This window comes from Diabrotica undecimpunctata, chromosome 7 (genome assembly GCF_040954645.1).
Source record: "Diabrotica undecimpunctata isolate CICGRU chromosome 7, icDiaUnde3, whole genome shotgun sequence".
Taxonomy (NCBI): Eukaryota; Metazoa; Arthropoda; class Insecta; order Coleoptera; family Chrysomelidae; genus Diabrotica; species Diabrotica undecimpunctata.
The window spans coordinates 144,811,541-144,835,781 of NC_092809.1; the positions used below are offsets into that span (position 1 = coordinate 144,811,541).

Genomic DNA, 24,241 nt, shown 5'->3' on the forward strand with positions numbered 1-24,241 from the left:
TCGTCGTTACCTACAATTCATTCATCGATACCGCGAAGAAGGCTACAATATCGTCTATTTAGATGAGTCATGAGTAAACGTAGACCACAGCGTATCAAAAGAATGGGTAGACACTTCCATTAAATCGCATAGAGATGCATTTGTTCGTGGCCTGACTACAGGCTTAAAAGCTCCTGCAGCTCTTGATCCTCGTTTTGTTCTATTACATGCAGGATGTAAAAATTGCTTTTTTAATGGAGCAGAACTGACTTTTCTGGCAAAAAAAAAACACCCAAGATTACCATGACAAAATGGATGGTCCACTCTTTGAAAATTGATTCAAACATAGCCTAATTCTCAATTTGCCAGAAAAAATAGTTGTGGCGATGGATAATGCTCCTTATCATAGAAGGAAATTGAAGAAAGTTCCTAACACTGCTTCCAATAAAAAATAAATAAAAACATGGCTTCTATCGAAAGATATATTTTTTGAAAAAAATTATTTAAAAACAGAACTATTACTGTGAGCCCAACCCCATGGAGCGAAGTGAAAAGATATATTGCAGCACACAACAAAACTTTTAAAGAAGAAGTCAGGAAGTTATTTACGGAAGCGTACTCACAAGTTACCCAAGAAAAATGGAAAAATTATATAAAACACATAATATCAGAAGAAACGGACATATGGAGACACGACAATATGATGAATGATGATATCCAATCAATTAATATAAACATTGGTAGGACGGACAGTGACAGTGATTTTATTTGTAGTGAAACGGACGAAGCTGATGACCAGTAACGTAAGCTACAGGACGGTAAGTTCAGACCGCTGAAAAAAAGCACATGAAAGAATTAGACAGATTTGTAGATGATTATCGCTGTTAACTGCTGTTAAATACAAAAGGGGGATTTATTCTAGATAGTGAGTGATTCTAGAGATATACGAATGATTTTAAATGTATCTAAAGACATGAGAGTCGTCGGAAAAGACGTAAGAGTGAACACAATGTACCAACAGTTCAACGTATAACTAATGAAGCACTTAGCCATTATGATATGAAACTAAGAGAATCGCCTAAATACTTGGCTGATTTGCGAAATACCTAATGATATTTTAACGATTCTAACAGTGACTAAAGACTTGAGAGTAACTTTAAATGATCTGGGAGTGATTTTACAAGCATCTAAAGTATTATTAGTAATTGAAATCGTCTCTAAGGATGCATTGTTTGTTGCTAAGGATTTAACAGTACCCTGGCATATACAACTATAAAGGCAGGACGGTTTTGACAAGAATTAATCATCCTCAAGGCAATTTAGTGCGGTAGTAAAGTTGTATGATACTGTTTTTGAACTCTTGCAAATATAAATATAACATTAAAATACTAGTTACCTTCAAAATTGGTCCTTTACACATACTTGCGCACATACAGAAACTGCTCATTATGAAACCCACACTGTCAAGAAACAATCGATGATATGAAAATCATTATTTAACATATTTTTTATCAAATATTTTTACTGTTTACACCTGTTATTACACCTGTTTCAAAACTTGACAAAAACATCTTAAACGGTACAACCTCTAACTGCAGTATTTTATGTTTATCTAGACGAACAACGTTGATGTTCCATTGACTCGTTTTACAGATAAGATTAATAATCTTTTTTAAACTATTCTGGATTTTATTGTACTTATACAAGGTAAATACAAAGTATATTATTTATAATAACCGTTTGTATTGTTTCTGGATTGTTTTGTTACGAAAAATTCCTGATAAGACTCTAAATGCTACCCATCAACGATTAAATCATGTATTAGATAAGGAATATTGCTTTATAATCACCAATTCGTTAAGAAATTATAAAAAAGGTGATTTAAGCGACTAATAAATTAATTAAAGAAAGTGTAAATTTCAATATTTAACAAAACCATCACCATAAAATAAAAATTATGTACCTAAAATTGCAAAAAGATCTGCCAAAAAAATTTAAATGGAAGAATTTGTTGTGCAATTATAATTTAAATATAAAAATCACACGAAAACATTAAAAAAAAATTACAAATTAGAAAATGAAGAGGAATGAAATCAAGACAAAGAATAATAAGCACAAGATGGAGATTAATGAGAAGGGGGAAATGTAAAAACGAACAAAAAATGGGAAGAACCACCTAAAGCTGTAGCTGATTACCTTGAGGACCTTCTACCTGAGTACCTTGTACTCAGGTACAAGGTACACCTGATTTGGGAAGTATGTAATACCGTATGACTTATTCTAACAGTACTTAAAGACGTAAAAGTGATTTTGAAGGTACCTAGAAACGTAAAAAATTACTCTAAAAGTAATTGGAAGAGTATGAATGGTGGTTTTAACAGAATTGAAAGACATAAGACTAACTACGCGATTAAAGACTCGATCAGTAAGACTGATGTTAAGATATAAAAATGATTTCAAAAGGATCTAGAAATGTATGGTTGTTTTAACACTATCTAGAGGCAAGACTTATTTTAAAGGTTCCTAAAGGCATAATAGTCATTTTAAAAGAAGTATGACTGATTTCAAAAGATGTAAAAATATTTCTAAAAATACTTACAGAGGTATGACTGGTTTTTACAGGATCTAAAGACATAAGACTTTTTTTAAAGACTACTTAATACATGAGTCATTTTAAAGGACGAAAGGCTTGTAATTATTTTAAAAGAAGTATGACTGGTTTTTAAAAAAAGTAAAAATGATTTTAAAAGTACTTGTAAAAGTATAAAGTAAGGAGGGTATGAATGGTATTTAACTGGATATAAAGACATATGATTGGTTATAAAATTTCCTAAACATAACATTCATTTTAAAGACTGATTTTAAAGGCTCCTAAAGTCGTAACAATCATTTTAAAAGCCATAATATTGATTTGAAGGGCTCCTAAAGACATAATAGTCATTTTAAAGAAGGTAAGAATGATTTTAAAAGATGTAAAAATAATTTCAAAAGAACGTAGAAATGTATGAATGATTTTAATAGCATCTAGAGGCAAATATGCTTTTAAAAGCTTGTAAAGGCGTAACAGTCATTTTAAAAGAATTAAGATGGATTTTAAGGGCTCCTAAAGTGGTAATGGTCATTTTAAAAGAAATATGATCGGTTCTAAAAGACGTAAAAAAAATTCTAAAAGATTCTAGAAGGATATGAATGGTTTTAAGAGGATCTAAAGAAATAAGCCTTGTTTTAAAGACTATTAAATACATAAGATTCGTTTTAAAGGTGCTAAGACTCATAATCATTTTAAAAGAAGTATGACTGGTTTTAAAAGTTAAACGAGGAGTCCGACAAGGCGATATAGTTTCACCTAAACTGTTTACCTTGACCCTCGAAGATATAATAAAATCAACAGATTGGGAAAACAGGGGAATATTTATTAACGGAAAGTGCCTAAATCACCTTAGATATGCGGATGATATACTCCTGATCTCCTCGGAACGACAAGAACTAGAATTAATGCTGAATGAACTTCATGAAAAATCACTGCAAAAATGCGTAAAAATTAACTTCAACAAAACAAAAGTAATGACAAACACGGAAGACCAAGAGGCAATAAAAATACAAACAGAAAAAATAAAACAGGTAAATGAGTATATCTATCTAGGACAAGCAATCAGAGCTAACAGAGAAAATCAAACAGCCGAAATATCGAGACGAGTAAGAATGGGATGGCAGCGTTCGGCAAACTTTCTTACGTTCTAAAAAATCAAACAATCACTCTATACTTACGAAGCAAGGTATATAACTCCTGTATAATACCGGGGCTCACCTACGGAGCACAGACATGGACATTTACACAGGCCAATTTGGATAGGATAAGGAAGGCACAAAGAGCGATGGAGAGACAAATGTTGGGTATATCACTTAAAGATAGAAAACCTAACCAGTGGATTAGAACCAGAACAAAGACAGTAGACGCGATAGAACAAGCAGCAAAACTGAAATGGAAATGGGCTGGATACAATGAACGTCTCCAAGACGGACGATGGAACAATGCCATCGGAAAGTGGCGTCCATACAATGCAAAGAGATCAAGAGGCAGACCACAGATGAGGTGGAAAGATAACATCAGGAAACAAGGAGGTCCCACATGGCAGAGAACAGCTCAAGATAGGGAAAGATGGAGAGAACTGGGGGAGACCTACATACAAAAATGGAAGGATAGAGAATAGGTTAAAAAAAAATGACTGGTTTTAACAAGTGTTTTCCTTCACCTTCCATTACTACGTACTCTGTTTTTGATGGATTAATTGATGAGCCCCACTTAGTATATTCTTCATCTATTTTTCGTAACATGTAGTGGATATCATCTTGATCTTCTGCTAGTATTACTTGGTCATCAGCAAAATGCAAGCTGTACAGTGTATGGTCTCCAATTTTAACACCCATAGGTTCACATTTTCTTTTCCGAATATCCAAAACCCCCTCCAAATAAATCTTAAAGAGTGTAGGTGCAATGCAGCAGCCTTGGCGAAGTCCTTTGGTCACTTTTATCTTTTTTGTCACTTTTATCTTTTTTGTCACTTTTTGTCCAATCTTTATTACACTCGTCATATCATCGTACAATTCAGCATTAATGTAAATCGGTGGAATATTCTTGTCTTCTAGCACCTGCCATAGCTTGGCTAATGGGACACTGTCATACGCTTTTTGAAGATCAATAAATACGATGTGTGTCTCCATATTATGTTCCAAACGCTTTTCTATTGTTTGTTTTAGGCAGAACACATTGTCTATACAAGAACGACCAGTACGAAAGCCACTCTGATCTTCAGCGTCTTCCCAGCAATCTTCAATTCGGCTTTTAATTATCTTCCCGTAGACTCTACAGATTGAGTTAGTTACACTAAGCCCTCGGAGTTCTTACAATCTTTTCTGTCGCCTTTATTTTTGTATAGATTGCTGATATATGCAGTTTTCCATTCTGGGGGTAACTCTTCTCCTCTCAAGAATAAATTAAAAGTATAACCCAATAGCTGAAACAGTTTGTCAGGGCCATATTTAATCAGTTCAATGGGAACTCCCCCCGGTCCTGGAGCCTTTCCATTTTTCATAGCGTTGGCGTGTTTTTTAATTTCTTCTGGTGTTATTTCAGTTTCTTCGCGGTAGGAAATATCATATTTTTGGTAGCCAATATCTTGGAATTCTGTTCGATCTTCTGTCAGCATTTGTTCATAATATTCGACCCATAATTCTGGGGCTATTAGAGTTAACCTACTGCATTCTTTTCTATCTGTTCTACTACCTCTAATTGTTTTCCAGGCTTTTTTACTTCTTGCTGTACCCATAAAATTTTTTACGTTATCGCAGGCTTTATTCCACACCTCATTTTTGGCTTTATTTACCTCTTTTTTTACTTCTTTGTTTAAGCTGTTATACTGTTGTCGATAGTAAGGGTCCTTTGTTGCTAGCCATTTGTTATACATATTCTTCTTCTTCCCCACAAGATCTTCTATTTCTTTATTCCACCATATTCCGTATAAATTTTGACGACACTTTTTAAAAGTTTTAATATGTTTTATGCCTAAATATAAATGTGAAGTGTTTTACTTCTGTATCAGTTTTTTAATCATTTAAAATGTAATAGTGCGAATAGAACAAGCAAAAAAGTAATTGGATAAAGAAAGAGAAAGACAAATAAAATGTGTCCAATCATTTTCCGACTTACCTCTGCATTTCATGTTTTTCCTTTTGATGATTGACCAAAATGCCTCTCTGCTTCTTCTTTACCACCGACGCCTCGTGCAACTTGCCCGTTTCTTTAAAATGCTTCCTTTGTATTTCTAACCAGGCCAGCTCGCCTTTGGTTCTGTCTAACAATGCCTGCTCGCGGATTTTTAAAATGGTTTTCAGGTTTTCTAGGCGGACGTCTTCGTCTTTGATAAGTTGTTCGAACTGGAAGAAGTGTATCGTTTATTCTCCTATTATTCTTTGTACATTTAAAATCGTAACATCTGACAACACAGCACGGGGTTTTACAACCAGGTATACATCAAAATTCTAATGCTGTATCGTCATTGTTTAAATTTAAATATGGTTGTATAAATTAATCATTACATTTTTCCTCCCCTGTATTCATCCGATCCTGATAAGTACCGCCATCGGGCTCGTGGAATGCGTCCCTTTGAAAGAGAAGAGCACCAGTCGTTGAAAAGAAAAGACGCAACCCGGCACGTGAACCCATGCACGCATATTGAATTGATTTCGTTCGTTGTTTTGTAGTGCAAACCCTGGTAATTAGACCCAGCGGTAAGTTTTTACCTAGTTTTACCTAAACCTATAAATTGTCTTTGATTGTTTATTGCAACCATTTAAATTTTAATAATTATTTGCACCAATGAGGAAAAGTCCATTTTTCTCGCCAGAGTTATCGAAGGAATAGTTCTGTTAATTAAGTACTATTAATTTGTAATAGTACATTTGTTTGTTAATACCCCACATTGGCCTATCTAGCCGGATTTGAACTCATTTGTTGAAAAAATATTTTGTTTTATTTAAATTTTAATGGTTGGTTTCGTCGAATGTCGTATTTTTTATCGTTTTGAGGGTTCTTATCTTAAGTTTGCGTCTCTTGTCGTGGCTCGAGAATAATTTATGACCTTTTTGTAAAGTCGACCATATGGGACTTTTTAGAAGGGAATTATCGTCGTTTTAATAAAGTATCGAATTACAAATCGGTAATTTCGGGGTTTTAGACCACATTTTGTACATTTTCGTTTGTATAATATTATTGGAACTTGTTAGAAATTTAAAATGGAAAAACTTGAAGAAAAGAATAGGAAGCTCAAATTTTTAAGAAAAACTGCTTTAAATGATATTCAGTTAATTTTCGATTTAGGTTTTAAGGCCCTTTCAGACGTTTCTATTCGCCTTTTATTTAAAATTAGACTAGAGGATTTAGATTCGATTCGCGAAGAGTTCTTAAAACATCACACTAATATTATTAGTAATATTCTTTCTGTACCAGACGCGGATACGAGGGTTGAAGAAAATGTTCGGGAATTATTTTTGGAACAATTTTATAAAATAAAACTATTTAGTGCGGAATTATTTGAGCCACAATTTGAAACTCCAGAACCATTTAGATCGGTAGTAGTTCCACAATCAAATATTCGCTTGCCTAAAATAGAGCTGCCTAAATTTAAGGGTGATTTTAAGGAGTTTAGTTCGTTTTTAGACTTATATAATTCGGTTGTACATAATAACGCAGGCCTAGCAGACGTAGAAAAGTTTAAGTATTTGAAAGGATGTTTAGAAGGGACTCCACTTAGTTTGATTCGTAATTTGTCAATAAATAGCGATAATTATCAAATTGCTTACGATCTAATTGTTAAACGGTACACAAATGTTCGTCGTTGTGCGACCGCGCATTGGGATGCGATCTTGGGCGTACAGAAAATATCGGTAGTTAATTCGAAAAATCTGGCTAAATTAGTAGATACGTTTTTAGAAAATTTAGCCGCATTGAAAACATTAGGTCTTCCGACAGAACATTGGGATTTTATTATGTTTAATTTACTTTTGTCGAAATTAGACGCGGATTCAGTAAAGTTATTTGAGTTAGAAAATAAATCGAATAAAATCCCGTCATTTCAAAAATTGGTAGAGTTTATTGAAACTCAGTACATTGCTTACGATAATTTGAATAGTAGCTTAAGTGAATCTAAGAAATCGTCGAGGGCTCCAACTTATACGGAGCCAAAGTGTAATTATAAACATTCCAATGAGTCAAGGCATAATAGTAGTTCATCCTTTGTTACAAATTCGTCGTCAATATGTTGTGCTTTATGTAAACAAAGTCATTTTCTTAACCATTGCTCGTTGTTTTTGAAAAAATCTCCAAAAGAAAGATACCAATTTTGTAAAGAATCTTCCTCGTGTTTTAGGTGTCTTAATCAGGCTAATCATTCTGTCAAGTCGTGTCCAAAGGCCTTTAAATGTAGTAAATGTAATAGTCACCTTCATAATAGTTTGTTGCACTTTGATAGAAATCTTTCCAATAATCAGTCGTCCACAGGAAATACTAATAATTCAGGAGCATCGGGAGTAGAACAAAATTCGCCTGAAATATCACATTGTGCTGCTAGTTTTGTAGGGAAGAAAAACGAGACAAAAAAGGAAATCTTGCTCGGTACTGTTTTAGTTCACGCGATTGATAGTAAGGGGTGTAAACAGCCCTTGAGATGTCTTCTAGATTCAGGTTCAATGAGTTCGTTCATTAGTCGTAAAGCTGCCAGTAGATTAGGTTGGCCTAAAACTCCTTGTTCATTTGAAGTTAACGGACTCAATTCGATGCAAACGAAACTGAATCAAGGTCAAATAAGTTTTTCTATCCAACCTCGTCATCAGGAGTCACCGGTGTTTCACTTGGAGGCTATTATTACAGATCGGGTTTGCTCGGATTTGCCGAGCACCAAAATTGACATATCGACGTGGAATTATATTAAAAATTTGAAGTTAGCCGATCCCGAATTTAACTGTAGTCAATCTATAGATTTGTTAATTGGTTGTAGCATATTTTCGAAGGTGTTGTTAGAAGGTAAAATTGAAGGTAAAGCGGGACAACCAGATGCCCTAAATACCGTTTTTGGTTATATTTTGTTAGGACCTACTAGCACACCTAACCTTTCGTCGACTTCGCTTGTTTGTCTTTCAAATATTGAAGACCCACTAAATTCTTCGTTAACGAAATTTTGGGAACTGGAAAACGTACCGGAAAAGCCAGTTTCAGAACCAGAAGACGTTCTGTGTGAGAACATTTATCTGGAAACGCATAATCGGGACGTCTCGGGTAAATATGTTGTATCTTTGCCTTTTCGTGAATCGCCGCCTTGTTTGCAAGATAGCTATGATATTGCTTTAAATAGATTGCTATCATTAGAACGACGCTTATCTCGTCAACCAAATTTGAAAAAAGAATATTCTTTTCATATGCAGGAGTATCTTGATTTAGGTCATATGGAGTTAGTCCCTAATGCCGAAAAGAAAAGGGGAAAGTATTATATTCCACATCATTGCGTTGTGAAACCAGATAGTGTTTCAAGTAAAATTCGAGTTGTATATAATGCGTCTCAGAAAAGTCCCAGTCGCGGTAAATCTTTAAACGACTATTTACTGGTCGGTCCTAAGCTGCAACAGAACATAGTCTCGCTGTTGTTGAATTTTAGACTTAATCGTTTTGCGCTGTGTGCGGACATTCGTCAGATGTATCGTAATATTTTAGTCGCTCCTGAACACACGGATTATCAACGTGTGTTATGGAGATTTTCTAGCGCTGAGGAAATTCAGGAATATCGTTTATTAACCGTTACTTTTGGAATAGTATCTTCGCCGTATCTCGCTTTAAGAACTCTCCAACAATTAGCATTAGACGAAGGCTCTCGTTTTCCTAAAGCCGTCTCGCTTATTCGTCATGCTTCGTATATTGATGATTTTGTTTTTGGTGCTTCGACTCTCGAAGAAGCACAAACTTTAGTTGACGAATTAGTCGCTTTGTTAAAGTTAGGAGGCTTTGAGTTACGGAAATGGTGTTCGAATGAACCCAAATTGTTGTCGCAGTTTCCTGAATCCCATATTAATCCTCACTCCATTAATTTTGATCCAGAAGCAAATGGCCCTTCATTAAAAATCCTTGGTTTGAAGTGGATTGCACAGTCCGACGTCTTTCAATTTTCAGTCAAATTGCAAGACGTCCCTTGTACCAAAAGATCGTTTTTGTCCGAATTAGCTCGAATTTATGATCCTTGTGGTTACTTAACACCTATTACCTTTTTTATTAAACATTTAATCCAACCACTTTGGGCAACCGGTCTTAAATGGGATGATCGCCCTCCTTCGGAAATAATTCGTGTATGGGAGCAATATAAGAGCGAACTATCTCTTATTTCACAGTTCAAAATTCCTCGTTTTTTGAATATTTCCTCATGTCCCATCTTAGAGCTTCATGGATTTGCCGATGCTAGTGAAAAGGGATATGCTTGTGTCGTTTATATTCGTAGTATTGATACTCGTAACCTAGTTCAAGTTAATTTACTGTGTGCCAAATCGAAAGTAGCTCCTATAAAACAGATTACTATACCTCGATTAGAATTGTTAGCTGCTGTTCATTTGGTAAAACTTATGTCGTTTGTGTTAGAGTCGTGGAAACATATAATATTTCAAAATGTGTATGCTTGGTTAGATTCTCAAATCGTATTGCACTGGATTAAAAGCTCCCACTCGAGATTCAAAACTTTCGTCGCAAATCGCATTTCGTATATCCAGTCCCATAGTCAAAATTATTCTTGGCATTATATCGAATCTCGAAATAATGCAGCTGATGCGCCTTCGCGAGGCATGCTACCGGCCGCTTTTCTATCAAAATTAGACTGGTTAACAGGTCCTTCGTTTTTGTATAATATTCCATTAATTTTTCCAGAGGTTCCTCCCTCATTGCAGGAAAAATCCTCTTTGGAAGAGATAAAGAAAGCTTTAGTGTTTGTTTCTATTCGTGAGGAACATTTTCTGTCTTGTTTGCTGAAAAATAAATCGTCTTTTACCTCGATCCAAAGAATTTTGGCTTTTATGTTGCGATTCGCGCACAACTCTCGTTATAAAAGGTCGAAACGGTCAGGACCCTTAACTTTCGTAGAATTAGAAGACTCGTTGATTATCCTCGTCAGATTTACACAAGAAAAGTATTTTGAAGAACATCTTCAATCAAATTCTTTTCCAAAACCATTTCGTAAGTTGGGAGTATTTTTAGATGATAGTACTCAGTGTTTAAGAGTAGGTGGTCGTCTATCTCAGTCTTCGTTATCGTATGAAGCAAAACACCCGTTTTTGTTACCAAAAAAATCTCGCCTTACTACTCTTCTAGTTCGTCATTATCATGAGAAGTATTTACATGCTGGATTTAAGAGTACTCAGTTTTTGGTTAGTCAAAGGTTTTGGATAATATCTTCTAAACAAGCCGTTAATTCGGTATTGTCCAAATGTATGAGATGTTGGAAACAATCTCCTAAAAACTTACAACCCCCTATGGGTAATTTGCCTAGATTTCGTCTCGGTGCCATTAAACCCTTTTCGATTTGTGGGTTAGATTATGGTGGACCGTTTTCGATAACTATGTCTCGTTACAGGGGAGTTAGAACTCAAAAGGCCTATTTGTGTCTATTTGTATGTTGCGGTACTAAGGCTTTAAATCTTGAATTAGCTAGTGATTTGACCGCGGAAGCTTTTTTGGCCGCTTTACAACGTTTTTATTAATTTTGTTTTGTTCGGCTTTTGTCAATATAACCGCGACGAAACCACCATTTTAATTTTAATTTTTTTATTGTAGTTTAAGTTTTGAATATTTGTTTAAGATTTGTATAGGAATTGTTTGTATTAATTATCGTTTTAGTTGTTTAAGTAATGATAGTATTTAAAATTTTAGAATTCGTTTTGTTTTTTAAAGACCTTATGGCCTTTAAAGGGGGGAGAATGTTTAAATTTAAATATGGTTGTATAAATTAATCATTACATTTTTCCTCCCCTGTATTCATCCGATCCTGATAAGTACCGCCATCGGGCTCGTGGAATGCGTCCCTTTGAAAGAGAAGAGCACCAGTCGTTGAAAAGAAAAGACGCAACCCGGCACGTGAACCCATGCACGCATATTGAATTGATTTCGTTCGTTGTTTTGTAGTGCAAACCCTGGTAATTAGACCCAGCGGTAAGTTTTTACCTAGTTTTACCTAAACCTATAAATTGTCTTTGATTGTTTATTGCAACCATTTAAATTTTAATAATTATTTGCACCAATGAGGAAAAGTCCATTTTTCTCGCCAGACTTATCGAAGGAATAGTTCTGTTAATTAAGTACTATTAATTTGTAATAGTACATTTGTTTGTTAATACCCCACAGTCATATAATCATGATTTTGATTTTTTATTCGTGATAATTTGCGAATTTGTTCGAAAAACTTAAAAGTAAATAGAATTAATATGATTGACCAATGTTAACGTTGACTATTACAGTTTTTGAGAATGTGGTTAGTATAAAAACAATATAGTCACTTACCATATTCAGCGAGAGTCCAGCGAAATTAATAGTCTGCAAATTCTCGAAATTCGAGAAATGATCCTCGCTTTTCGCAGACAGAGATTGATTGATAGAATTCAAATTTGAAATCTCCAGCCCAGTCGAAAGTATACTAGACTTATCTTTGTCTACTGTAGTATCTTTCAGCAGATTTAAGTCGTCATCAATGGTGTTTATGAACGATCCTCTGGAGAAGTTGATGTGGGAAGTATGCGACGGTGAGCTTCTCGACGTCTCGACTTTGGACGCCTTCTCCTTGGGTCTGGTGGAAATTGTAGAAGTATTTGCGATCACGGACGTTTGAGCAGCATTGTTTTGAAGTAATTTTGAAGCTGCGACGGTATTTTTGTTTTTTAAGGTTTCTAACGCCTAAAATGCGAATTCTGCATCAGATTATACTTACAGGTATGTCAAGTAAGAATAGTACCAAAGAATATTAAAAAATTAAGAAAAAAGTAAAACAAGCAGATCTAAAATTGCAAAAAAATGTTCCAGAGTAGTCGAAATGGAGGATTTGCAATGAAACCATATTGAAGAGGGAAATATGAGGAAAAAAAATGACATAAACACGAGGACGAGGATTAAGGATCGGACTAGGGCAATTGTCTGTCCGAGTATGGAAACGTGGAAGAGGTGGAGAAAGACAAAAGGAAGAAAATAAAGAGGGAAATAGAAATTAGAGAAAGGGAACGAGAACAAGCTGAAGATGTGGACATAGAAGAGGATTAGAAAGAGAGCGAGAGCGAGGGCGGGAGGACTATGGGGACAGAGAAAAGAAGCAAAAGATGAAAAGGGAGAAAGCCAAACAATAGTATGAAGGCAAATATGAAGAAAGGGGAAAAAGTAGACAAGAACAAGAAGAAGCCGTAAAAGGATATAGATGAAAGCAAGAAGCAGTACATGAGGACGTAGGTCGAGTACTAGAATGCGGTTGAGGCGGAATACTAGGTCGAGATTAGGGTCTGGGAAGAGAGAGGGAGGAGGAGCATGGAACAAAATGAATACGAATAAAAAAATATAAGAAATAGAAAAAAGAAACAAAGAGAAGAGAAAGATGATGAGAACCAGAATTAAGATAAAAACTGGGAGTAAAGGGGTGATTATCACAAAGACCGCAAATAGCCATAAGATGAGAATGAGAACATAAAAGAGGATTAAAGGTGCGGAGAGGCGTGGGCGAAGCCGAGTATTGTGACGGAGAAGAAAACAGAAAGCAAGAGAACCAAGATAAGGAATATGAAAAAGGTGGAAAAATAAAAAAAAAGATATATGTAGATGACGGGGAAGAGGAGGAAGAAAAGGAAGAGAAACAGGATAAGAATATTAAAAATGACAAAATAGAAAAAGGAAAATTTAGCGGGCGAAAAAGAATGGAGACCAGGATATAGTCGAGAAATAGAACCAGAAGTTTCTGGTCCTCCAGGTTGGGGGTTGGTCAATGGGCCAGTAACCCATTACCGTAAAAAGTACAAAACCAAGAAACCTTTAAATAAGCCTCGGGTAGATCGGTATTATGACGACGACTTAAGGAAAGAAATATGGATTACGCACTCGGTACCTGGAACGTCCTGACATTGAATAAACCAGGAACACAGGCATCACAACTTAACGAGGTCAGAAAATAAAAAACAGTACTAGCAGCAATACAAGAAACTAAATGGCTAGGGTACGGAATAAAAGACACAAAAACGCATACAATACTATATAGCAGAAAAAGAAAGTTTGGAGTAGTCTTCATAGTTGACAATAAGATGAAACATGTCATATTAGATTTTAAAGCAGTGAATGAGAGAATAGGTAAACTAAGAATAAAAATACATACATTGCCAAGAGAAGAACCATGGAAATAAAAGAAGATTTTTACGAACAGCTAGAGGAAGTATACGACAGCTCACCGAGAAATGACATTAAGATCGTACTAGGAGATATGAATGCTCAAATGGGCAAAGAAAAACTTTTCTTAGGAACCATTGGTAAACATTCACTTCATAAAAACATCAATGAAAATGGAGAATTACTTATCAACTTTGCCAGTAGAAAAGACATAATCATAAGCTCGACTTTTTCCCACACCGAGACATACAAAAAGCGACATGGATTTTGCCTTGTGGAACAACCGCCAAAAAAATTGATCATGTCTTGATAGACCAAAGGGTCGCAACAAGCATACAATATGTGAAAAGCAGAAGACGAGCATGCTGCAGATCTGACCATCTCCTAGTAGAGATAAAATAGGGCATAATTCAGAGAAACAAGAGGGACAGACAGGAACAAACAACAGAACAACTAGATATACAAAAGTCTAGGCAAAACAGACAAAGTAATGGGAATAAGCCACAATTAAAGGTTAAAATAAGTTTATTGATGTTTTAATTAATAGCATCTTCGGACTTAAAAAAAACATTTTGACAATTGGATTATCTGCATAAAAAAGTATATAGAATATAACGACGAATATTTTGAAAAACAATACATTAATTTTATTTCATTTCAAATATTTTTTTTCTAATCTATCCTGAAACGGAACCAACAACTCTCGCAAAAGCTATGTGTGCTTCGTATAATTTATAGACGTTAATATTTTGTATTTAGTACCACTCTGTAGCAATTTCCCGAAATAGTTTCAGTTAAATATTTATAGACATCAACAGTGTGTCATCCATAACAAAAAAAAAACCACTTACCTGTTCCAAGGCAGAAAATTTCTTAAGTGACTCATTGAAATCATTGAGCAGATGAATTTCGGCTTCGAACTTCAAGTGAATTTGATTCGGTTCGTTCTGGAATTGGTAAAAAGGCGTTTGAATGATGCACACTTATTGGAAACCTCTAAAATGACCATATTACAGATACATTATCTGCACTGTAATTATAGGCATACTAATAGCTTCCTGTCTAAATACATAACGTCGTTATCAGCTTGTTTGGAATAATTTGCAAGACTATGTTAAGTCTCCCACATGGCAAACTAATAAACAAACCAATAAATATAAATTTTATTTTAGGACAGAATCGGACTCGGTGCGGAAGCGACGAAAAATTTAAATCGAATGCGCTTAAATTTTATTTTTCATTAAATGCTAAATTTTACCTAAATTTATATAGGGTATGTCATTAATACGTATAAATATTTTAACAATACCATTTAATATTAACCCTTTCGATACTGTTGCCGTAAAAGTACGATTTTCATTTGCAGCTTTGATGAGCAAGCGCCGTACTATTACGCAAATTAATCTCCATCGTTCAGGTTCTGTCACCGTACATTTTCAACTATTTACATCTTTAAATACACCATACTGATGCCGTACATACACGGCAGCACATCACCCACCCTAGCGCCATACTTTTTTTATTTATATTTTATTCTAAAAATACTTAGCGCTCAACTCTTCAATCAACTAAATATCCTATATAATCTTTATTTTTCATTTATTTCAGTTATATTTCCTGTATTTGACTCCAGTATGTTCTATATGAAGAATGGACCAACAACCAGGAGATTAGAGCATGCATCGGAAAAGCTAGATCCACCTTCAATCGGATGGATGCCTTCTTCAAGAGTCACAACCTCTCTCTTGCTACGTCTTCTCTGTCCTTTTTTATGGTGTTGAATCGTGGACCTTGAACGAAGATATGTGCAGAAAACTGGAAGCATTTGAGATGTGGCTATATTGGAGAATGCTTAAGATCCCGTGAACTGACCGAGTCACAAATGAGGAGGTCCTCAGAAGAATGAATAAGAACCGAGAGGTACTGACCACCATCAAATCCCGAAAGTTACAGTTCTTCGGACATATTATGCGAAAGAATCCAGATATGCTCCCCTTTAAGCCATCCTGAAAGGAAAAATATTTGGAAAACGAGGTCCAGAAAGAAGAAGAAGATAATCTTGGTTAAAGAACCTCAGAATCTGGTTCAATACAACATCTGTACAGCTTTATAAATTTATCTATATATTAAATCTTTTCCTGGGGTGAGTACTTACATTTTTAGTTGATCAACTAGCGGGCCAACTCGACATCGAGTTTTTTAAATGAACTTTTTATTTTGCGAGAAAAATATACAATATATACAATGACCGGAAGTAAAAATATTTTTATCAATAACTCAAAAACTATAAATGATAATTTCGTGAACTTACATTTTTGAACTCTACGTTGAATTCTCTATTAATTTGAGTAATAAAAACGAAACCGGAAGTCGACCTCAAAACCGGAATGCAATTTTTAGTTCATCAAATGTCGACATGGATATCATTTAGCAATTAATTTTGCATGCTGATCACGAATCCGGTGTCAGATTTGCTCTATCTTGAAGTTTTATGCGCGTTTCGGGCCACTTCCAGTGTCGGATCGCAACCGGAAGTACATATTTAGATTCATCTCGACGAGACCTTTCGATCCATATATACATTGTGGGGTCTAAAACTTTGTCTTTGTCTAAAACTAAAAGTAAATTTTAACTCAAAACCGGAAGTGAATTTTTGTACCAAAAGTATATCTTGACAATCTCATACGTAATACTAATAATATTCCGAAAAAATATTTTAATTATCTAATATGGTTTTTGAGCAAAGTGGTGGACAAGAAAAGGGCTTAGCGTTTTAGTATATAAGATTTTTTTATATATCTTAATTTAACTAATTTGTTTAATAATAATTATATTCATTTTATCCTTGACAATTTGCTGTTCGTTATTTAATATTGTAATTATTTTCAATTTTCATATGGCAAGCAAATATTTTAAAATATATACAGTTGCTAACACAAGGTTCATTATTACAGTTTTTTTCCTAATTCAATTTTTGTCTAACCTTTTTGAAGACTACCCGAACCACATGGTCGACCATTGGGAATAACATACTACAGTGAGCCACTGCTATGGGAACTCAACATATCCTTGCAGTTTAATCCCAAGATCAACAACTGGAACTGGCAACCAACAACTAAATCCTGCAATCCTGTCTAACTGCGTTAAGTCAACACCAAAAGCCATAAGTATCATTTAAAAATCTATTTTGTAAAGCTGCAGGCAAGATTTACTTTGATTTTAATTTAATATTAAAATTTCAATTTTTTATGTATAATAAATATGATTAGTTAATAGCTTGGTTTATTTGTCCCTGGCAAACTCATTTTTCAGATTTACATTTAAGATAAGACGTTCTTACACCTGAGAGACTGAGCTAGACTGAGCTCCCAAAGAAAGTTGTGTTTTATTGTCTTACATTAGCTCCCAACTTTCGGAGCTAGTTATATTGTCACCCATTGGCACCCACCGTTTCTGATGGGTCGTTCAATGATTACAACATTACTCCACAATACATATAGGCACAAAATGTTTTATTTAAATACTTAAAAATGAACTTTGATCATTATTTTAATATACCCTGACATTCCTTTGTGATATTTTGCAGCAAAAGTTACAGTCAACTCAATTAGTTTAAAACAGATAAATAAACAGTAAAACAATTTTTTTCACTTTCATCAGAGGCGTACGACTAAGAACCGGAAGGGTTACACATATCTATAGTCTACGCCATTGCTTGGCGAAATTATCGCTTTATAATAATTTTTCATGACAAAAACCATGCACGTGATCCACACAAATCAAAAGTACTAGCAAATGTAATAGAAGAGATCGTGTGATTATTTGTATGTATAGCGTTAACAGGCCTTTAAGGCCCTTTGCTGGATGGATAGTTTCCATCGTTTTCTGTTCTTAGCTGTCAGCTTCCAATTTCTGATTCTCATATCTCTGACATCTTCTATCACTACATCTTTCCATACTGTTGTTTAGAGAATATTAGCATGTTGTGACTGGCTGGCTGAATTCAAAGTATATCACTTAATTTAGTTTTTCATTCTCTTTTAAGTGCAGAATCCATTTTTTAAAATCTAATGTAGAGGGTGTTGTTTTTGGTTCGGAATATTTTTCCAAGATTTTTTAATCCGAACCTGGATTTCTTATAATTATAAATAAATGAATCGATTGGACACCTTAAAGAATATTCGCGTGCCAAATACATATAAAGAAATCGAACGGTCTATGCTGGGAGTGACGTTGCTCGACCGAATAAGAAACGAAGATCTGCGAAGAAGAAAGAGCAGACAAACGTAGTAGAGGGAGACCACCTACACGTTGTGCTGACGACATCAGGCGTATCACCAATAATTGGCAACAAAGAGCACAAAATCGTAAAGAAAGGAGGAGTTTAAGGGAGGCTTATGTCCAGTAGTGGACGTGATAAATGAAGGCTGGATGATGATGATAATATTTTTTAATGATGAAGTAAGACCCATTAAGTATGGGACCTTTGAGATCGCCCAAGTGCCCTCTATTTACAGTCAACGTATGTTACTTTCCCAACTAAACACCCTGTATATTCTTTCCACTGAAATGCTTTCATTATTTTCATCCTGTTTTCAATTACGAATGTAATCAATCTTTGGCCATCATTATTTGTATTCATATGTTTACTTTCGCCCCCTGTTATGTTTTTATACGTTTTCTCTTCCAACCTTTGCATTGGCGTCGCATATAATAATTATTTTAATATCTTGTTTGGGCATTTCTTCAGACAATGACTCTAATTCTTCATAAAATTCATCTTTCACTTCTTCTCCTTTTTCTTTTTTGGAGCGTGTATATTTATCAGCGATATGATGTGTAATTTTGTAAATATATTTCTTAAGCTCTTCTATCAGGTTAATTAATGCTCCCTCTTCGTATACTCCTCGTACATTCCATGTCGCAATATTTAAGTACGTATTAACATATTTATGTATGTTCAAACTTACTTGCCTGTTCATCGCTAGAATCCGTCGGCATAATGGGTCTTCTTTTTCTTTTTTCCCTGTTATAGGTATGCCGTTTTTTGGGTCCATATGGTAGGAATCAGACTGTCCGACCGACCACGACCAACCGTCCTACGGCGAACAACCAACTTTTGTATTTTTAGTTTTAAACTCACATTACTCGTTCGTTTTCCATCGACCGACCGTCAAAACGTCAGGAGAGTGTAGCAACATAACCACATTTTTGTAATATTATTTTACCGGGTTTTTTGTAGAAAATTGAATTATGAATAAAATTAGCAGCGATAATTCTACTGTGGAGACGTCTTCGTAGGTGTAGAACAGTTTGAATGCGTGATATTTTTTAAAAAAGACACCAACAATGAGAATTCTTTGTGTTATATCCCATTCTATTAAATGATTCTATTTAATTTCAAAATTATTATAGCATGAGCAAGCTCAAATTTTATAGGTTAATTACAAATTTTGAAATGTCAATGGTCAATGTCATTGCTCAGAACAGTATAAATGAATGCGAAATATTCCATATTCATCGACCAAACGATCAAAAATTCCAACAAGTCCAAATTTCAAAACTGGACGATCGCGATCGGTCGCTGTAAGTTATGGACGGTCGGTCTGGTCGAGCAGTCTGATTCCTCTCTTTTCTAGAATTTTCTCGTTTGAAAGTACGCTTTCTGGTCAATTCCAGTTTATGCCATCCATAGTTAGTTTTGTGTACCCTATCTTCACGATTTTACCTTCAGCTCTTAATTCCTTGCCTTTATTTACAATTTTCTGCCTCATGTGCCTTTCCTTTTCGGTCAAGTCATCGTTGATAAACATCTTTTCGCCAGTAAGAAATCTAACTTTGCTTTTTTTTTCATTATCTTCTTTTTTTCGAAAACTTACTTATTCCACAAGTGATAGGAACAAACGGAGATTAACACTTGGAGACAAAAAAACAATCTAAAGAAGACGGACATGCTTTGTGATATTTCACTACTGAGAACAGTTCACGAAGATGTTTTTGGAATACGAAACTTCATATGGAATTGACAATATGTAATGCAAGGTCAGACATCAGTAATAGAAAAGCGACACGATTTTACCCAATAATCTCGTAGTTTCTAATATATGACGGTCTTTGATACACTTAAGAATTCTTTAATCACCAACGACTAAATAGCTAAACCCTGAAATGTAGAGGAAGAAGAAGATGGACAGGGTAAATACATATCGGAGAAAAATAATCGTACCGTTAACGTTTATATTAGAAACAGAACACAGTATTGCCAGCAAATCCTACTTTTACGTCCGCGAGGACACGATGTCACCTAATCGCTGTGTGCAAGGTTTAAAATGGGTGTGTGTTAGACAGCAGACTGGAAATGGTAAAAGGCAAGATTATAGCACCTAAAAACTAGATCATAAAGGCTAGGGCAAGAAAGACCAATATAAAATTTATGATTTTCAGTGTGGGGATTACGGAAAAATACTCTTATAATACTAAAAAATCCAGTGGGTCTAAGATATCGCAAAAAAATTATCTTCTTTTTTTAGTGCCGACTCCATTATTAACATTATTAACGGTTGGCTACAACCATTGCAAATTCGTGTCTATCTTCTGCTTTTCTTAAGAGCGTCTGTGTGTTTAACCCGGTCCAGTCGCGAATGGTTTTCAGCCAGGACATTTGTTGTCTACTAGGACCCCTTTTTAGTACAGAAATTATAATAGACGAAAACAGCTGCCTAAATGATACTTAATAGAGATATGGAGCTAAAATTGGATATATTATACTGATAGAAAAGATACTTCGAAGAATACATATACGAAGGTTTGAACGAGGAGAAGAACGGATAACGAATTATAAAATTCAAACATTAAGTTGGTTCGATCACATAACCAGAATGAAAGAAGAAATAATTAACAAATAAATACTGAGGCTGGTACAAAAAAAGGCAACGTCCCCAAAGAAAACAGATGGAGGCGGTAACCAATCTGAAATTGTTGGTGGGAAACCTGGATATTGGAAGTCTTTGTCCTCAAGGTCTGTTGAACTCGACTATAAATATATAAAAGAAAACATAAAAGTTAACTTTAAAAAAATAGACGTTTTTATTACCAAATTATTTAATTAATTGTACTAGAGCCTACCCTGTTTGTAGTATATGTGATAAATTAAAAAAAGAAATTTCGGACTAAAATAGAAAAGTGTCCCGGAGGTAAAAACATCCGACATGACATCGAAAACGTCCATATAGCATTTTTCATATAAAAATGCTTGCACGTCATTCAAGATTTACGACGTCAGAACCCCACAGCGTTGTCAAAACATCAGAATAGTTAGTAAGAGAGGAATTTTTAAAATGTCAATATTTGTCAAACTATTATATTAACAGTAAATACACTTAGTTTTAAGACTACTGCAATAAAAATCCATTAGAAAACATTTTAATACAAAATTATATATTCTAAATTTTAAACTTACCTCTTTTAGAGCTTTAATATTAAAAACGTCTCGTGTTCATAATAATCTATCTTATATGAAAGCTTATCAGCTTTCTACAGACTATTTATTTGTTTTGGCATAGCCCAATCACAATACCCAACATTAATTAGTTTTTAAAGCTATTAATCTAAATTTAATATGTACGAGGCGTGTTTTTTAAGTAAGTACCGTTTTAGAATTAAAAAAAGACGTGCAAAGATATGGCACTAATTTTATTTTTACATGAAAGCCTGTACCTTAATCTACTTTTCTACATAATTTTCGTGAATATTAAAGCACTTGTCATAACGTGGCACCAGTTTTTGAATACCCTCCTGATAAAATTCTGCCGCCTGACTTGTTAACCACTGCATCACAAATGTTTTGACTTCGTTATCGTCTTGAAGACGCTGATCGCCCAGGTGTTTCTTCAAGTGCTGGAACAAATGGTAGTCGCTGGGCGCCAGATCAGGGCTGTATGGAGGATGATCTAGAGTTTCCCATTTAAATGATTTGATGAGATCTTTGGTCTGATTAGCCACATGTGGACGGGCATTCTCATGCAGCAAAACGATACCCTTACTCAACTTGCCACGTCTTTTGTTCTGGATTGCACGACGCAGATTTTTCAATGTCTCACAATAAGACGCTGCATTTATTGTCTCATTATGAGGCAGAAACTCCACTAGCAATACTCCTTTTCTGTCCCAAAAAACTGTGCACATGATTTTCCGGGCAGAAATTGTTTGCTTAAACTTCACTCTTTTGGGTGATGATGAATGTCGCCATTCCATGGATTATTGTTTCGATTCTGGTGTGACGTAGGCCACCCACGTTTCGTCACCAGTAACAATTTGGTCTAATAAATCTTCACCTTCACTGTGGTACCACTCAAGGAAAGTCAATGCACTGCCTAAACGTTGGGTTTTCTGCAAATCCGTCAACATTTTTGGAACCCAACGTGAACACAATTTCCGGTAATTCAAGTTCTCGGTAACAATGCGATACAAAACACTACGAGAATACTGAGGAAAGCAGTTGGACAATGATGAAATTGTAAAGCGTCTGTTTTCTCTCACCTTTTCGTCCACTTTCTGCACCAAATTTTCATTAACGACCGAAGGACGCCCACTCCGTTCCTTATCATGCACATTTGTGCGGCCATCTTTAGATGCTCTCACCCATTTCCTTACCATTCCATCACTCATAATGTTTTGTCCGTAAACTTCAACGATCTCACGATGAATATCGATCGGTTTTACGCCTTTAGCACTAAGAAATCGTATAACAGCCCGTAATTCACAATCAGCGTGACTCACGATTGTTGGAGGCATCTTAAACACTGGAGTAAACAAGTATACAATGAAGAATCAGACTGTAATGGCGTCAGTGCGTAGACAAGAGATGTAGGTAACCAGCGCTCATGCGCGGAATGCCGACCGTAGCGCTGCGGCGGCAGAATCGCAAAACGGTACTTACTTAAAAAACATGCCTCGTATTTATAAATACAATTTATTAATATATATTATATTATGATCATTATGATAATATTTAATTAAAATCATTATTTTTTGGAATATTAGACTTAAAGAGTTATATCATAAAATTTATATTATTAATAATAACAAATGTTTTTGGTTATTTCAGTTTTGTTCAATAAGAACTTATTCAATGATTTCTTTGCCTTTTGTTAATTTAGGAATCATACATTTCCTAAACCCATTCACATACTGCTTTCTCAAGCTCAAATATTGAGTTTCTAAAAAGAGAAAACCTTGATGACTCGAAATCCTCTCTTCTTAGATGAAATTTAAGCCCTGATAGAATATCTTAAATTTTACTTCACTTGTGTACCAGTTGTCTAAGTACTATCTATTCAAAGGACGCCGCAGTAGTTTATATAACACGAACATATTTTCTAGAAATAGCCAGCGAAGGCACGGGTGCAGAATCAGCGCTTTAATACGAAATTCCAGAAAAATACCGATCAAGAAGTTCTCAAACTTTGCTGACAAAGTGGTTAATTCAGCTTCTAGAATTACTATTACGCTAGGGCTGCAATTATAGCGTTCTGGCTCATAACAATACAAAGTGGACCAAAAGTCAGTTAACCGTTTTGTATATTAATAAAAGCAAAAATAATTGGAGTAAAAAAACGTTATTGTTTATTGTAAATAAGTATTTACAAAAAAGCGCATGCTTTACATTTTATGTTCAAAATGTAAACCACCTTCATCAATACATTTTTGGCAAGGCTTATACACAGTGAAACAAGTCTTTCTACAGAATTCCAAGTTGGCACGGAGAACTTCCAATTCTTCTGCAATACTGTATTTTAAGTGCTGCATATCCTGTATTGGGGTGGCAAAAACTTTATCTTAAAATATTCCCCACAAGGCAAAATCACAGGGTGCCAAACCTGGCGAACGCGCAGGCCATTCAATTGTACCTCTTCTCCCTATCCAATCACTAAACTGGTCATTTAAAAACTCACGAACTTGCAATCCGTAATGAGGAAAAAATTATTTTGGAGCGCACAAAGCATTGCAATGCAACAAACGCGGACGATAACAACGCATCTTCATTTTCTTTAACATAAATTCCATAAATGAAAACTGGAGCGTGATATTTCTAATTAACGAGATGTGCGATGTGCGGATTTGGTAGGTGCTTCGATGATAGGGCGACGAGTTGCATATTCGCTTTTGTGGTAACGGTGGTGGGGCGACCACTTCGAGGCGCATCTAAAACCGATCCGGTTTGATGACTCGAAATCCTCTCTTCTTAGATGAAATTTAAGCCCTGATAGAATATCTTAAATTTTACTTCACTTGTGTACCAGTTGTCTAAGTACTATCTATCCAAAG

General features: G+C 35.0%; 1 protein-coding gene across 1 annotated transcript in view; it reads right to left on the minus strand.

The window, feature by feature from the left end:
* Positions 1–24,241, minus strand: part of LOC140445979 (uncharacterized) — a 61,783-nt gene that overhangs the window by 27,562 nt on the left and 9,980 nt on the right. The window contains exons 4-6 of the mRNA XM_072538453.1: positions 14,767–14,862; positions 12,062–12,451; positions 5,687–5,913 (exon numbers count right to left, since the gene is read on the minus strand). Of these exons, the coding sequence (XP_072394554.1) occupies positions 5,687–5,913; positions 12,062–12,451; positions 14,767–14,862 (713 nt within the window). The remainder of the gene's footprint in view (positions 1–5,686; positions 5,914–12,061; positions 12,452–14,766; positions 14,863–24,241) is intronic.